Source organism: Scophthalmus maximus, chromosome 12, assembly GCF_022379125.1.
Source record: "Scophthalmus maximus strain ysfricsl-2021 chromosome 12, ASM2237912v1, whole genome shotgun sequence".
Lineage (NCBI taxonomy): Eukaryota > Metazoa > Chordata > Actinopteri > Pleuronectiformes > Scophthalmidae > Scophthalmus > Scophthalmus maximus.
In genome coordinates, this window is record NC_061526.1 from 18,236,107 (window position 1) to 18,253,666 (window position 17,560).

At 42.6% G+C, this 17,560-nt stretch overlaps 1 protein-coding gene and 1 long non-coding RNA gene across 8 annotated transcripts in view; one reads left to right on the forward strand and one right to left on the reverse strand.

The window, feature by feature from the left end:
• cacna1c (calcium channel, voltage-dependent, L type, alpha 1C subunit) overlaps positions 1 to 17,560 on the forward strand; it is a 160,470-nt gene that overhangs the window by 75,615 nt on the left and 67,295 nt on the right. For all 7 annotated transcript variants that reach the window (XM_047336561.1, XM_035621546.2, XM_047336563.1 and 4 more), the window contains exon 4: positions 15,359 to 15,498. In XM_047336561.1, the coding sequence (XP_047192517.1) occupies positions 15,359 to 15,498 (140 nt within the window). The remainder of the gene's footprint in view (positions 1 to 15,358; positions 15,499 to 17,560) is intronic.
• LOC118292850 lies at positions 272 to 2,893 on the reverse strand. Its single transcript, XR_004787059.1, has 3 exons — positions 2,808 to 2,893; positions 1,187 to 1,289; positions 272 to 565 (listed from the first exon to the last, which is right to left on the reverse strand). It is a non-coding gene; the product is annotated as an uncharacterized LOC118292850 (long non-coding RNA).

Consider the following 17,560-nt stretch of genomic DNA (forward strand, 5'->3'; position numbering starts at 1 on the left):
CTAACAGTATTAGAGGCAATCATAAACCCTCTCACCCCTTTGGCCCCGCCTCCCCTTGTGACTTAATTTCCTCTCTTATCTCCCTCCACACGTCCTGTGTTCATTTTAAGCCTCCTCTTACTCTGTGTGTTGTTGCTCTTTGTTCTCACACTGTTCTTTCATTGGTTTGTCCTCACAGGGACACAGACTGAAGGACAGGTGTGAGTGTTTTTGCAAATACGTACCATCTGTCCATATGTTCCCATATTGATTTAAATCCAATTAAATTTTTATTTGAATAGCTGCAAACATGCATTATCTCCAGGCACTTTACAGAGTATGGATGAGACCTTACAATAGTGTAGAGAGAAACCTAACAGTTCCCACAAAGGGTATAGTTTGTGTAGTTGCGTGGTTGAAGTGTGTCCACGGTCCATGTGTTTATGTCTGCCGTTTTGCATTTTGTCATTGCGTTGAGGCAGGTTCACTTTGTCCTCTCTCGGGAGGCGTGTTTCCGTTTCTGGTCCACCTCGTGACATCACCCTCTGGCAAACCATTAGGACACTTTGCCCTCCAGATGTACTTCCTATAGAGGGAAGAGGTTCAGGTTGTCATGGTGACTACAGGTAACAGTGCTCAAAAGTGTAAGTTAGGAAGCTGGCTAAAAGGTGTAATCGGCGAGGTTTACACGCACACCAACTGTGTAATTATCATGCCATTAAAGCAGTAATACGAAGAAGGTGAAGCCCATGTACAAATTAACCCTGATTAATTTGATTAAGGTCGTTAGCGGCGCAAGATCATTTGCAATACGATATTGGAAATAGTGACATTTTAATCCAATTTTGACTTCTAAACAGCTTCGCTTACCTATTACAGATTTCAAAGCATTTTGCAACGTAGCAGCTACTTGACTCTTCATGCAAAATGTTTGAGACACAGCAAGAAAAGTAAAAAAATGATCTCAAAAACCAGATTTATACGCAGTGCTGCAGAGCAGGGAGATGACAGAAAGATCCGTTTTGAGGTCAAATACTGTTGGGGGACCTCCTTCCTATCAAGGGCCATTTCAGTTTTTACTACATCATTCATGGGCCGTACTAAATCACTGAACACATGCAGGATATAACACCAAGCTCTATAATGTGATGGCTGAGCTGCTTCTCTTTCTTGTCTGGTGTAAAATGGTGATGATGATGATACTTACGGCTGTTTTTGGAGAGAAAACTGGAATTTTCTTGAGGTGCACAGTTTAGTTTTTTCTTTCAACATCTTGCACCTGCTCTGTGACAAACCGACTCTTTAAGAACCTGGATAAAGATGGGGGGGGGCGACATAATCGTCAGCGAATGGGAAGCTAATCCCAGCAGTCAAAAACAGTGACTCATCATCCCTGTGTCAAACTAGGGATGTCTCGCTATGTGACTGGCATTTGAAAGCTGCACACCACCACAGCACAGAATAAAACATGAGTTTATTACAACTTGCTGCTGTTTAATTTGTTGCTGTTGTACAGATTCCTTATTGACATACACACATAGTTGCCTTTCAAGAAAAAAAATCTTGACTTGTTTGCACCCCACAGATTTAAGGATGTTGTTTGAACAACAACATTTTTAACAAGTAAGGCTGTTAGCGCAAAAGTTCCTGCTGGTTTGTGAAGCTGAGTACTGAGCAGCAAAAAAGACTATAGATAAATGTGAGGATTGCTTGTTTGGGGCAAAAAGGAAATCATGGGAGTATTTTTATTGAGAATCATAATCCATGTTGCAGGCAGCACAGAAAAGCACAGAAAAGCGTGATAATGATGGGGGGATGCATTGCGAGAGCTGGTCAACAAGCCAGACTCAGCAGGGGTTTACATCACAACACTGGGTGGAAAGTTAATGAGAGGCCAACTCTCTCACACACACACACACACACACACACACACACTGATAGACACATGCACACAAGGGGAACAGAACTGAGCCAATCTAATGATTCAGTCAAAAACTAACGTTGGCGCAAAGACAGCTTTTAACAAGTCATTAGTGCTGACATCACACACACGCACACGCACACACACACACACACACACACACACACACACACACACACACACACGTACACACAGATAACACTAACCAAGGCATCACATGCAGACAAAGTTCGCAAAGAAAGTTATAATGGACACTGCTAAAGCAAAGAAAGAAAAAAGGATGTTTGTAAGAGTCAGAGGCAGACATTTTGCCCACCGTTGTGCGTGTGTGTGTGTGTGTGTGTGTGTGTGTGTGTGTGTAATGTATGTAAAGACAGGCGGAAAACAGACTGACAGAGAGAGGGAGAAGAGAGGGAAAAGCAGAGCATGTCCTTGCATCTAGTCCGTTTGTGGGATGCAGTGCTGTCTGGCCGAACAGTGTGTGGCTGTGCCTGTGTGTTTGTATTTGTCTGACAGTCCAATATCCATTATCATTCATGTCCCCACACACACACACACACACACACACACACATTGACAGCAAGGGTAAAAAGCCAGCAAGGGGACAGTGAAGTAGCTCATGAGAAACCAGACTAATTATATTACACCGTTCGCTTCCTGACTTTCTTTAGACTGCTGGACTGTAGGCAGCATCATCTGTGACGTTAAAGTTAATTCTATCAGACTTGAAAGAGATCGTCACTACTGTACATGAACCCCAGTTTTTTCCCCACACACCACAGGTATCCTGTAATTGTGTTGTCGGTACATACGTACACACAGATACACAGTGGTGTCCGCTAACTATGCTGTATGGACCGCTGAAGGTGGGAGTTGAATTTCTGTGTGGTCTGAGACAGTGAGTTACCGTGTCTGTGTGTCTTTCATGCGGTTAATGATGGCCATGTTGGTATGGTATGTAACAGGGTCACAAGACACATCCATTATGTTCCTGACTGAGCTGAAAGGGAGAGTGTAGGTGGTGTCTGTGTGTGTGTGTGTGTGTGTGTGTCTGTGTGTGTGTGTGTGTGTGTGTGTGTGTGTGCTTTCCCCCGCTTTGATCTCGGAAATACATAAAGCACATGCAAACAGCTCGAAAAAGAGAACATATTGTCCCTCTTAGTCCCTGTGGCCAGTGAAACCTTGATTGGTTACAGGGGGGAAGAGGGACGGAGTGGAGGAAAGACGGTGTACAGCATTGGTTATGCAGGATGGTCGAAAGTAGCCCAGGATTATACAGTTACATCTGTGTTCTGACTTCCCTCTTGGGGATGCAGCGTGCCATATATTCTGCACGGAGCACAACGGACCCTTTGGTGTGTGCAGAGCAAAGCCCTGCGGACTCGGGACAGTATCGCTGAGATGCTGAAGTCTACACAATGCGCCAGGCAAGAGATGCTATCACGAGTATATGTTTAGGAAGGAATCATAACAGGATGATGCCGGAGGAATAAATCGGCATATCCGGTCGCTGCAGCAGCATGAATGATCAGAGGGGAGTGGGAGAGTGAGCTTGGCGGATTATATAAACGGAGTCAGCTGATACAGATCAGCTGACGGCGTGTGCGACTTTTTGTGCTATGCCTGAATTAATGTGATGCTCCACAGGTTCACTCAGCTCTTTCCCCTGTTGCGTTTCAACCCCCGTGTGTCTCTCACATCATTGATACAAGCTTGTCTGTTTGTGTTTGTGTTGGTTCTACCGTTTCTCCTCGTACAGGGCTAATTGACGATTTTGATATTTACTTTGTCAATGTACATTTTCAATCGAAAGGTGATTGCCTTTGTACTTTATACAAGTTTAGATCCGCAACCTTGGGCTCTGTAAATACGGGACGAGCATTTTTTTCAAGGGATGGGATAATACCCAACAAGCTGTAAATTCAGCAAACATAAAGGATGATGCCGACGGCAAACAACACAGACACAACGTCACAGCTCTCTATTGCTATCATTCTTCTCTCTTTCACAATATTACCGGCAACTCCTCAATATCTCTTTATTTTAGGGTTTCCCCCGCAGCTGTTCTGCACACCGGCCAGCTGCAAGCGTCCTTTCCTCCCACTGCTGTACAGTCAGTCCATATCAACGAAAATATCAGAAATGGTGTCAATTGGATTTGCATGGATCTCACTGAGAGGCTACTTGGCTTTGAATTGGTTACACAGATAACACTGCAGTTCCAAACTCTTCGCTTCTGCTGCTGCATGTCCTTAGAAAAAGGGCAGAGAAGAAAGGCAGGAAAGAATTTGAGATTAAGCAGAGGAAGCAGCCAAATTCAGGTGGTTTCTTTTCACAGAGCCAGACACAAAGAGTGATAGAAAGAGCGCGAGGGAGAACACAGGTTGAAAGGAGACAAAGTGAGGACACATCCCCTGAGGTAAAGGAAGAGAGAAATGAAATTCGTTCTCGTCCATCCTGATTAATAACCTTGTTAGCCTTTTTAATAGTGTTCCTCAGCTGTTTCTCTCTTTCTTTTCTTCCCTACTCTTTCTCTTTTTGACCTGTCAGCTAAAAGCGCTTTAGTAAAACCAAATACGTAACATAGCAACAAAAGATGAGTTGGTAACCTTTCTTTTCTCCCGCCCTCCCCTCCCCTTATCTTAATTACCTCCTTTTTTCTTTTTAACTTTTTCGCTGTCTCGAAGTTAAGTTTGTCTTTTTATAGCTTGAGGGTCGCTGTTTCAACAGTGCTACTATGGTAACAGCAAGGGAGTGGGTGTTAGCAGATAATCCTATTTGGGTGTCATGGCGGCATTGCAATGCCAGCAGGAGAGCTGCACAAGCTTTCTTCTCTTTAATCATACAATTCATCCGCAAGGATTTGGGAGGTCAGCGGGGAAGATGCTCGGTTTTCATTCAAATCAGAGTTCATTAAACGCCTTCACATTTCCATACTGCAGAGGTCCTGTGTTTATGAATGTGTTTTTAGAAAGAAACCAGAGACTTCTAGTTGCCATAGTTAAAACCTTTACACTGTCATCCTGAAATGGAAATATGTATATATGAAGTTATTCATTATTAACTGTATTCTACAGAAGAAGAAGGCGATGGGGAAGAAAAAATTCATACAAGCATAGCAAACCTCATCATATAAAAGTTTCAAAAGACAAAAACAGTCCGCCTTGTACATTACAATCAGCTGTTGTACATTACCTGCACAGCAAAACAACAGCAGACAACGTTAGCGACTGATGATGAAGATAGTGGAGAATTTAAATAAATTGAGCCACATGTTTCTGTGCTGGTGGAGAGAAAAACAGCTCACAGGAGAGTGAAGATTGGAATTTTGGAAGATTGGAACAATATTTCTTTTACATTGTCCCTGCTGAAAATTGGAAAAAATCAGAAAGAAAGTTTAGTTTAGCTTGCCTGTATATATTGTGTGCACACATAATGACCCTGGAATGAAACCCTGTGTTGTTTACTGAGGGAAATTGTTATTGATCACGGGTACCGTTAGAAATAATTGACATATCAGTTACAGTTCTCTAAACACAAATGATTCACACCTCAATATGTATATATCTTTTTTTTCCCTGCATAAACACAGACACACATGCACACACACACACACACACACACACACACACGCACACACACACGCACACAGGCACACGTGCACAAACATCAGTGTTTTCCCGTTGTATCTTTTTTTCTCCATTTTCTCTGTGCTGTGCTCTGGTCTCGCTCTACTGGACATTTACCAGGGGAGGAATGATGGAGCAATTCTCAACACGCACGCACGCATACAAACACACACACACACACACACACAGTCATTCACAGGCAGGGATTTCCAGCGCTCTGCGGGGAGATAGAGTGGTGTGTTTAGTTGTGATAGGAGCAATACAAGCCTCAATACGAGCAAGAAGGGATGAAGGGTTGTTGTTTTTTTATCGTACAGGAGAAACTTTCTCTCTACAAGATTTGGGATGTTGAAAAGCAGGGAAAAAACATCAGGACATGGAAGTTATTCTGTTTCACATGTAGTGAATCAATATTTCCTGGAGATATAGTGGAAATCGGTACTGCCGAGTTCCTAATGGTTTACCTATGCCAGTGTTGCTGTCAGATACTGGAAACGAGTATTGGCATTAGAGGTACAGTATACTGACTGACTATTAGGAGTCAGTCCATTTAAAAAGAGATTTAGACAGGTAGTTTACTTTTCAAATGTGTCGGTTGTATTTCAAGCTGAGGAGCTGAATCTGTTTTAATCATTCTGTCTGTCATTTAAAGTTTAAAATATCCTTAAATGTATGGAACTACATTTCCCACACTTACATGGCTCTTGGCCCATCATGCATCATACCTGAGGAGACCATATGTCAACCCAGTGGGAATGACACATGCACATCTGTGTCTGATCTCAGTAGGGAAAGGGCTAAGAGGCAAAATGCAGTCCCCTCACACGGCACCTTGTCACTGTATGTGCTCGTGGTCTGTACTGTATGTTCTCAAAATGCTGCCGCCGTGACCGCAGGCAGCTAAAATTTTGTCAGTCATTTAGGTTTAGTTTATTTGTGTTTCTTCACGAGTGTCTTTAATATTTTGTGTGTTTATTTGTCCCAGGAGTAGCTGGCATCTCTGTGTGTGTGTGTGTGTGTGTGTGTGTGTGTGTGTGTGTGTGTGTGTTTCTGTGTCTGCATCGTTGCAGTGTACATACAGTGAAGTCGAAGACCATCATGTGTGGAAAAACATCCTGTAGCTGAACGTTGGGGCACACGGATCAAAGAAAATCAAAATACAGGCTTTGTCGATGTCCTGGACTGATTGTACTTGTTATTCCAAATATTAGATGTGTGGACAGTGAATGTTTTTCTGATAATCCTGGTCTGACGCAAGAAAAATTATCTATGTCTTGTTTTATGGAGGACAGGGCATTCTGGGAATACTGTAATATGATTCCTCATTTTGTTTGCCACTGGATATAAAGTGTCTGGTTGGTGATTCGACTGGATACCTCTTTCAGGCTGAAGAATGTGCTAACAAGCTAGAATGTACTTTCTTATTCCTGAAGATGAATAAACAAAAGCTATATTAAGGGAAGACATTTTTACACAACTGCAGAAGAATTATAGTATCTTGAATATGCTGTAATAATATACTGCTATATGTTCTTGATACATTTCACACATAAGTCACAACGGCATGATCAACCCAAGAGGCGTTTTAAATGACACACACACACACACACACACACACACATGCATACACATGCACGCACATGCTCCGAAACATGAGTCACGCGCAGATTTATAGAGTATAGTAATCTGTCTTGTCCCCTCAGTGCAGCGAGCAGCTACTCTGATCTTGACGCGCTACAGTGATCTGTGTGTTCGTGTGTCAGCTCACTTTGTCTTCATTTGTAGCTCGGCATGTGTGTCGGCCTGCATGTGCAAATCTGTGCGGATGTGTGACAAAGAGTGTGTGTGCATATCGAGGAATTCTATGAGGTGTCAAGCGATTCAGCCAACTAATGTCGAGGGCGTCACCAGTGCCCACTTCATACGTCTGAGATTCGACCATCTGACATGTTCTGAACGCACACCGTCAATGTGCAAAGACTCCTAGTCGGGACACAGGCATTACACTTTAATTTAATGTGGGTGTCCGTGCTGCCGGGGGTCGTTTCATATAGTTGCAGCTTCCACACGAATCGACAGAGCACTGGTTGTAACCTACACCACATTATCACACTATAGGATCTGGGGCAGGGACAGCAGAGAAGCACTGACTTCTACACAGACACATTGGATAAAATGATATGCTCGTCCCGATTGTAAATTGTGTTATTTATTGGTGAATAGAAGCCACCTCGCTGGCCAGTCAATAAGAGGCTTTGATATAATAATTTCATGGCCCCGTCAGATCCCACCGCTAAGGCTTTGCCACGGGAACGACAGCTGAAGGTGTGAACCTCCGAATTATGTTATGAATTAATGAATGAAATGGGAGAGAATCGTGTCACTCAGCTGTCACCCACCGGCAACACCTGATGATCATAATCAGGAGATGATGTGGCTCCGTTACAAGCTCTTCACTCATGTGTGACGAGCTGTATAAATGAATATGTTTCTGAGCAAATGAATGTAAATCTGTCTAACATGTACTACGGAGCTCGCCCAGGAACACGTATACACAACGTATGTGTGTGTGTGTGGAGGGGCGGCCGTAGAGCATCCGTCTCCCTGCCAGTGAGGCAGAAGGCAGGAGAAGTCGTGATAAGTCAGAAACACGTGCGCGCACACGCACACGAATGCAGAGCTGAAGCGGAAAGGTAGCGTTGTACACTTGACAGGGAGAAAAAATAAATAGTGTGTTGTTGGCTGGGATGGAGGGATGAATGAAAACAGAGGAGGAAAGGGATACTTCTCCACCTTTTCACCTTGGTTTTTTTTTCCTTTTCATTTTCTCTACATACAGTATCCTACTCTTTGTTTTTCTTCCCGCTATCTCTGGCTTTCTTTCCCTTCTTCTCCTCTCTCAAGGGTACCGGCTATCTTCCCCTCAGACACCGAGTAGCGTGCACTCACCTTCGCACATCTATGCACACGCTCACTAACACACCCTGGCTGTCTATATGAGATGATTTATGCTCCTGTGTTTTCATATTTTTAGACCAATTGCTCTCTTTTCCTCTGCTCTCTGTGTCATTTTTTTTTTTTAACATCTCTGTTTTTCCCCTCTCCATTCTGCCATCCCCCTGTAAATATTGTCTCCTCTTCTCCCCCACCTCCGTCTGTATTTGCAAATACTACAAATTTTAAATGTTTGCTTTTGCCATCAGTGTGGGTGTCCTCCTGTAGACGCACAGGTCAGGTTGACTCTTAACTTTGCTCTGTGGACGGAAGACTGCGTGTACGCTTGTACGTTGGGGCCTCTAATTGACCGTTGGGATTGGCTTCAGACCGTAACCTAGAACAAGAAAAGCAGATGAAGAAAGTGAATGACTTATTAATTTCGAGAAACTTCAGCAGGAATGGGGCTTGTGGGCAGGGAGGCTGAACCTGGAGGTGGGCAGATTACAGGTTCCCCTGTTATATATATATATTTGTGTGAGAAAGGGAGAGCAATTGATGAAGGAAGAAATAAATAGCATGTGACATTTTTCTGTGTGAGACGAGGACAAGCCGAGATCGCATGCGGCAGTTTTTTCCCGCAGTGAGAATCCCAGTTGAGTGCAGTAAGTTCACCCACCGATCAACATTCCCTTTTGGTTGTTTCCTCTTTGCCTTTGGGTCCAGTCTGAAACAATCTAGGCTGCTGGAGGCAAGATAATCAAACATTTTCACCTCAGAGTCACACCTTGCCCCTAAAAGTTGCCCTTGGGAAAAAACACACACACACACACACAAAGGCTTCAGCTGACAGCGATCATGTGCAGCGTGAGAGGACGTCGTGTGCCATCAGTCTGTTTTTGTAAAAAAAACCAGTTGTCATGGAAGGAAAAGAAAAATCAGAACAGACACCAAAGTCGCCACCAAAACCTAAGCTGATGATGTTTTTTTGGTTTCTTCCTTTCTTTTTGATGTGACAGTGCCTGTTGCCTGGAAACAGGAATTAGAAGAAGAAAAGTAATGACTTTCAAAAGATGGTTTGTTCTGAGAATATTTTTTAGTCTAAACTATCATTTCTTAGTCAGTTGCATTACTGGGAGGTGGCAGCCGTTACAACATATGGTTGTGTTGGGTGCAGAACTGTGGCTTTTGTGTCTGGTTGTGTGTGTGTGTGTGTGTGTGTGTGTGTGTGTGTGTGTGTGTGTGTGTGTGTGTGTGTGCGTGCATTAATCCTAGTCTCAGGATCTAGCTTCCTTTCAATTGTCAGAGGATACTGATGTCTTTGTGACCCTCTGACAGACACACACACACACACACACACACACACACACACACACACACACGGTATAATCTCTAATCAAACATAATCCTTGTCCAGAGGCTCATAGATTGGAGCTTGTGGTTGTTAATGATCCTCGTGTTGAACGTGGCGTCAAGTGACGTGACACGAGACACGCTTGTCCAAAGCAGAAATCCAGGAGAGTCTTATTTTTCTTTTTGTGGTGATCGCTTCTAGAATCTGATTTTTGAAGGGGAGTGGTTGTTGTTCTTGTTGTTCTTAATTTTCAGGCATAATGCTTTTATCTGTTTAAATTACATACACAAAAACCTTTTTATCACACTAGTGGGAAGGGAAAAACAGAAAAAGCATAATATGTCTCCCTTGAATAAGCCCCCATTCTCTACGTCAACAGTGGCGTTGCTGTCTTCAGTCACACAAATTCCCCCCCTAGCTGCTTCCCAGTAAATCCACAACTACTATCAATCCCATTGACCTGAGTGGATGATATAGTAAACAGTTTCACCAAGCAATGATTGTTAGTGCAGAAGAGAGAGAGAGCACAGGGTTTCAGTTTTGAAACCTCAATATTACGTCCTGCTCAGAAAGTAGTCTACCTCCCTCATATCGACCTCCCACATGAAAAGCTTTGGTAAGTGCATGTTCTTAGTGCAGGGCAGGGGATAGAGAGTTTTTCAGGTGGAAAATTAATCCAAGCCCAGAGACGGGGCCCTAAGAGCCACTGTTTTTCCACTGTTGTGAGTTTCACATTAAAACATGATATGACATTATTAGTCCCCAGCTCCTCTCTTTAGCAGTGTCAGATTTGATTAAAAGTCTTTATTTATCCTCCATTCTGAAGCAATTACAGTAGGAGAAGAAAAAATCAACAATTCTGTTTGAACCAATTTTGGTTCACTGACCCAAAACTTAACCCGAGATTCAAATTCCATCAAAAAACATTTTTTGATGAACACCCATTGAAGATAAAATTATAAATAAATGATAATGATGACCCTTTTGTATCTCCATTACGTAACTCTGTACACTACACAAAGTTTGTGAAAGGATATTAAACTTGTGTCATTCACATCATCTTCCCACTTTGTGACCGAAGCCAGTTGATTAAGGGAAATGAATATTCGTTTTTTATACACCAGGGTACTTTATTATACTGTTGACTGTGCAGAGTGACAGAATAGCACTGCAGAAATTCGCATGAGACTTGAGCTCCATGCCATCAACTGGTGGGCAAGTTGGAAATAAGTATATGACATAAAACACTGGGGCAAGCACGAGCACACCGACACTCAATTTCACACTGTTGTAGACATACACAAACAACATTGATTAACACTTGTGCACACATATACACACAATAGGAAATCTGAAAGCTGACAGAAGAGTAGTAATTAGGACTATGTGCCGGGGATATTCTTGATACGATACTGATTGTGTGTGTGTGTGTGTGTGTGAGTGTGTGTGAGAAAGAGAGTCTGCTGCCACCACTGCTGCTGCAGCCCACAGTTTCCATGGTAACGTCGGAACCCATCTTGGTCCCTATGGTAACTTCTGGTTGGCAGTCAGAGAGAGAGAGAGAGAGAGAGAGATCTGAGTTGAGTTGAAGAAAGAGAGAAAGAAGAAGTAGAGGTGAGGGGTGAGAGAAAGAAAGAGGGAGACAGAAACAGAAACATACACAAGTTGGGTCTTAATTTTGTTGAAGCAGTTATCAGCTATTACAAAACTGTACTCGCTAAAGTAATATCTGAGAAGAGCGAGACGCAGTGACATCTCTTCGGCAAAGTTCAACCCGGTCAGAAATTATTGAAACCACATGGTGTTCACAACAGTAATAATAGTAATAATAATAATACTCCATCATTGCCCAAGAAAAGTGTACTTTATTGTTTCTTTCAGTTCAATTTGAGTTGTTGTTGTAAAATCTGCACCATTGCCTGCTTGTGTTTTTTTTTTTACCCCATCTGACTTCTTTGCAGCTGAGTTCCCAGATGTAGTAACGATCTTGTTAAGTACAATGTCATAACAGAATATGACATGTTCAAAAAGAAGTTGTAATGAGGCAGACTGTTCCTGACTGTTAGTTACAGTACTTCTTTTGTCTTGTTAACCAAACTCTATTATTAGCCTGCTGCTGTACTTCAACTCACCGTGTTTTCTCCCTCTGAATAAATCATGACTGGACATCGGGGCAGTGTGGCTCTGTACAGTTGTACAGAAATATAGTAATAGGCAAGATTCTACTCTGACGGCTGAGACAAGTTCAGATTTGCAGTAGTACAGGAGTTGGATTGTTGAATCTGATTTTAAGATTGAATTTATGATTTAATTGCAAACTCCATTTTTTGGATTGGATTTTTTTTTCTTCTGTTCTTGATCAATTGAAAACTGCATCAACGAAACATGTATTGGACAATGTTGTGTCTGTGGAAACTTTTGAAAACAGCTTAATGGCTAATCCTGTTTTGGAGCACGCACGCACACACACACACACACACACATACACACACACACACACGCACAGAAGGTCATGGCGAATGGAAACATTGTCCGCTGTACGGTAGAATGTCGATACTATAATCTGATTCGCCTCGTTGATGGATAGGCGGTTTGCTTGACCTATCACAGATAACTGAATTATTGCTCCCACATACTCACCTTTCTGTCATTCTGTCTGCCATCCTCTCTCTCTCCGTCTCTTTAGTCTCTCTCTCTCTCTCTCTCATCCATCCCCCTCTCCTCTTTCAGGCTTCGCATCATCTCTCTCAGTTCTTTCCAGTCAGTAACCAGATTAGTCCTGCCCCTTATGGATTTTGCCCTTTATGGGTCCGTATGAACGGAAAGGAAGCCGGAAGAGAAGTGTGTCTGTATGTGCTTGTGTGTGTGTCAGGTTGAGCTGTTCCTACCAGATGTTTTTCTCTGTTTTATTCTTCAGCACGCCACGCTGTCTGCCTGTCACCAACAGATTCACAGCCCGGGTGTGTGTGTGTGTGTGTGTGTGTGTGTGTGTGTGTGTGTGTGTGTGTGTGTGTGTGTGTGTGTGTGTGTGTGTGTGTGCGCGTGTCGAGTCTACCTGTGTGTGTTTTTGAGAGGGGAAAGGGTGAGAGGTTTTCTGTGTTTGAACAGGGGAGATGATTTGTGTGTATGTGTGTGTTTGAGATTCATTACTTCCACATACACAACTAATAGTGTGTGGTGGTGGGTCTTTGGCGATATGAAAAATTAATGTGAAAACAATCAGTTTATTGAGGCTCACATACACACAGACACACACACACACACACAGGATGACAGGTGTTTAATGTAAAACTCTCTCAGCTTGTGTGTGTGTAAAGAACCCTGGATGGGTTGGAATTGAAATGAGAGGAGGTTAGAGAGACAACGTCTAATACGGCTTTCTGAGCAGCGCATTCAGGTGTGAAATCTTGCTTTAAGATCAACTTGCCTTTCAAGTTGTCGGTCATTCCAACTGTGCATAATCTCTGTATCATAACTCGCGTCATTCCCTCCACTGTCGAGCCTCTTTAGCATTTTTTCTAAGTGTGGGAAAAGATACTTCCACATCACAGTTTGTATGATAATCAGATCATTAGGAATAAAATATCTGGCAGTTGTAAATCTTGTGTTTGGGCTGGTTCTTGAGTCATTTTGGATTCAGTGCATGCTGACTGGTATGCATATATAGTGCTCAGAGAAGGAAACTTAAATAAACACCTTTCAAAGCATGAAAAGGAATTTTAAGTTTACATACGGGACAGTGGACACACAGCCGTAGTGTCAAAACTGTGGTTACATGAATGACTGATTCCCATGGCGTGTGTGTGCGTGTGTGCGTGTGTGTGTGTGTGTGTGTGTGTGTGTGTGTGTGTGTGTGTTTGTGTGATGTAACTGATCTAATGGTAGCTCGCAGTGTTTCTTCATGCTGAGAAAGTTGTTTGTTTAGCTGGACTAGCTTTAGACTCACATCAGCCTTAACTGCAGATCTCAGTACAGCCACTGTGTACTCGAGCTTATCCAACACTAACATGGGCTTTTAAAATGAACAACACTAGTAAAATACATTTGGAGAATTGTGACGACATTGGTAGAGAATGTACATTTTGTGGCACTCGACTTGCCTCACTTTTAAACTAACAAAAACTGGCCACTGTAAAATAAATAAGTGATCACATCAGTAAATACAGGGTAATATATACAAGGATATACTTCTTTATCCTGATATGATATGATAATGATAATATACTGTTGTATTGGAGGTTTTTTTTAATTAAGTCCTATACATTTTAAATTTTCACTCTAGACTAGAATAGAATTAAATGTCTATATTGTCACCGAACAGTTGTACAGCTAAATTAGTGCCTCTCCAACGATCTGTCCAGAAAAAGCACCTGCCTATCCGCCAATCCCCTTCTCAGTTCATTTAGCTTCCTTGCTACAACTAATTTTGATGTCTGGAGAACGATGGTAATAATCCAATATTACCATCCTATTTTGGTTGAACGTCAATCCAAACTCAGGTTGAGCTGATTCCTCCCTGGGGATGAGGCTGATTCCTTCCCCTGCCTGGCCTTCTGTCCCAAACCTCTTGCCCTGTGTGACCGTGCGTCCATGGGAAAACAGTAGATACGGGAGGCAGAGCCGGGACTGAGATGGCTGCACGTGGATGGAGCTTGAGCTATTTTAATGTTAAAAAAAATACGTACCTCATTTCATACAGGATCTCAGTAGTTTGGCTCCGTTGCCTCGATCTCATTTCATTTTAATAAACTTGGCAAAAAAACGAGAAAGCAGATATGTCAGATGATTAGGTGGATGATGAATTCCTTGATGGTCAGAAAGTTATATAATTCCTCTATCTCCCTCTCTCAGGGCCACTTCAGGACATTTCCCAGCACCCCCTGTGGCAGGGGTCATCGCTATGACAACAGTCTCTGAGGAACTCTATAGTAGAAGTGTGTGTTTGTGTGTGTGTGTGTGTACACAGTACATGCAAAAGCACATTCCTCGTCTTCAGACAGTAGCCTCTTAGGACAGGAAGAGAGCTGCTTTGATTAAATAATCAAAATGCTTTGACTGTGTACACAATTGCAACTTGGGCAAACAAACATATTTGTCATGTAAAGAATCAAACACAAAATAAAACACACACGCCATTAGCCACATAAATAGTACGCACACAAAGAAGCCGGATAAACAGTTCTGGATGATAAACTCGGAGAAGTAAGGGACTAAGCAGCCAGCACTGTTTGTGCATTGATGCGGGCATAAATAAATGATGTAATGACCGTTAATGTTAGTTTGTTTTTATGGCCATAATATCTTGAATGGATGTTCGGTGTTTTCTCATTTGTTGTCCTATAATGTGGTTTCCTGTTAACAGTATTCACCCACATGTGAAACTTACTCATCTTATTATAAACTCGACCATCTACAATCCTCTCTCTCTCTCGTATATTTTTCTCTAATGCTCGTTCTTTCTAATAAGAAGGCTTTGTGCGTCCCTGCACTGCTGCTGCTCAGAGGAATAAATGGACCTGTCTTGTTCTTGTGTCTCCGCAGGAGCGTGTGGAGTATCTGTTCCTCATCATTTTCACAGTGGAGGCGTTCCTGAAGGTAATAGCCTATGGCCTGCTCTTCCACCCCAACGCCTACCTGAGGAACGGCTGGAATCTGCTCGACTTCATCATCGTAGTCGTGGGGTGAGTGAACAGAAACAAGCGGTCCGAGATTAAATCTGTGAAATGTTTTTTAATCGTCCTGTGCGACGCTGAGTGAATGTATTTGGTTTGATAGAGGCGGTACGAGCGTTTGAGAAGGCGCTAAATTACACATTTTCAAACAGCAGCATATCAGTGGCTTATAGTGCCTTGGCATAATTACTGTCAACAAATGGAACTGCAGCAAGGCAAGTGTCAGCCTCCATTTAGGTTGTCATAGTGCTAGCATCTTTTAAAATTAAGTTAATAAGTTATTTTTACTAACTTTTTTTCAAATTTTTCCTCAGTCCACAATTGTTACTTCACTAGAATTTCAACAGATAAGCAAAAATCCAATCTGCTGGCACATTATGTCAATGTATTTCGATGGAGTGATTGATAGAGGAACATTGTTTTTTCATTGGAATAATATTTTTTTTAGGAAATGTTACAAACTTCTACAATACACTTTTAAAATGAGCACTGTGTTAAAACAAGCTTCCCCTTTCACTCAATCCGTATTAAAGCTGCAGTAAACTTTGGGCTACGGTGAATTGTTGGAGCCTAAAGTGATTAGCTTGTTAGATGCTGATAGCTCTGCTCTGCTCTGCTTTTCTTTATCTGTAAACTCAGCAACAAAGCCCATCTGCTAAACCCTGTGTGTGTGTGTGTGTGTGTGTGTGTGTGTGTGTGTGTGTGTGTGTGTGTGTGTGTGTGTGTGTGTATGTGTGTGTATGTGTGTGTGTGTGTGTGTGTGTGTGTGTGTGCGTGCGTGCGCGTGCGCGTGTGTGTGTGAGCGCACCCTGCCTGCCAGCTGTGAGTTGACGTTGTGTGGGGGTAATGGCACAATAGCCAGTGGACCTTAATGCCATAAAAATTCTGATTGTGTGTGCGTGTGTGTGTGTGTGTGTGTGTGTGTGTGTGTTTGTGTGTGCACGCATGCATGTTAGACAGACTCAGGCAGAAGGCACTCCTCGGTCTGAACGAAGGCTCTGTGAATGCACCAACACACATACACATGACTGAGTTGGTTGGCTTCTCCCCATGCACACACACACACACACACACACACACACACACACACACACACACACACACACACACAAACACGGCACACACACCATCGGCTAGCATCATGGTGCCAGTGCCCCTGGCATAAACACAACCTTTAACACTCTGATGCTGTTATCTACCCTCTGTCTGCCTGTTTCTCTCTCTCTCTGTCTGTGTTTGAATTATGCCTTTTATTGTGACTCAGCATTATTGAACGTGTAATAACACTGTATTGGTCCCCTGCAAGGAAATGGTCTCTGTCCTTGCACCCTTGCCACGGGGAGGTCAGAAGGTTAGATGGTCAGAAGGAAGGTCCACTTCTGGAATTGGCAGGGTTTAGTGTTGTGATCATGGACACTTCTTGAGAGTTGGCGCGAGCTGTTTTGGGAGAGTGTGCAAGGGTGACCTACCTAGGGGCAAAAACCGTCCAGCACATCAGGTGTGCAGCAAATTTGTGCAAGTGCATCGGTGTTGTTTACTCCCCAACTGTTCCTAATTGTTTGCTTCACCACACCGTCAATACTTTTTTTCTTTTGCAAATGGACAAATAAGGAGGCCTATAAGTAAGACTGTCCTTTGTTATTGTCCTTTGGTGATTACATTTTTAAAGGGGTTCTTAGAAAAGCTAAGTCATGTCTTTGCAGGTTGTTGAAATCCAGCAAAAAAAAATATTGTGAAGCTTTTTTAATGGAGACTGCATTCAGCAGAAGAATGACTGCATTGGTCATGTGTTTAAAAGCCTTAATACGACCAATATTTAGCATTTCCTGAAAAGTGACCTCTTCCTGTTGGGCAAATATTGTCCTCTCAAAGATTTTGAGCAACTTTACTTGTTTTGTTGAAAGACAAAAAAAAACAGAATCTGCCTTCAGTTGAAGTGATAGGAAACTTCTTGGTCCATAATGGCACCTCAATCAAACTCTTTTACTAAACCTCACCAGTCCTAAAGGGTGGCAGATTACTGAAGATTGTGTTTTGGGGGAAAATTTACAAAGATGTGAAACACAAATAC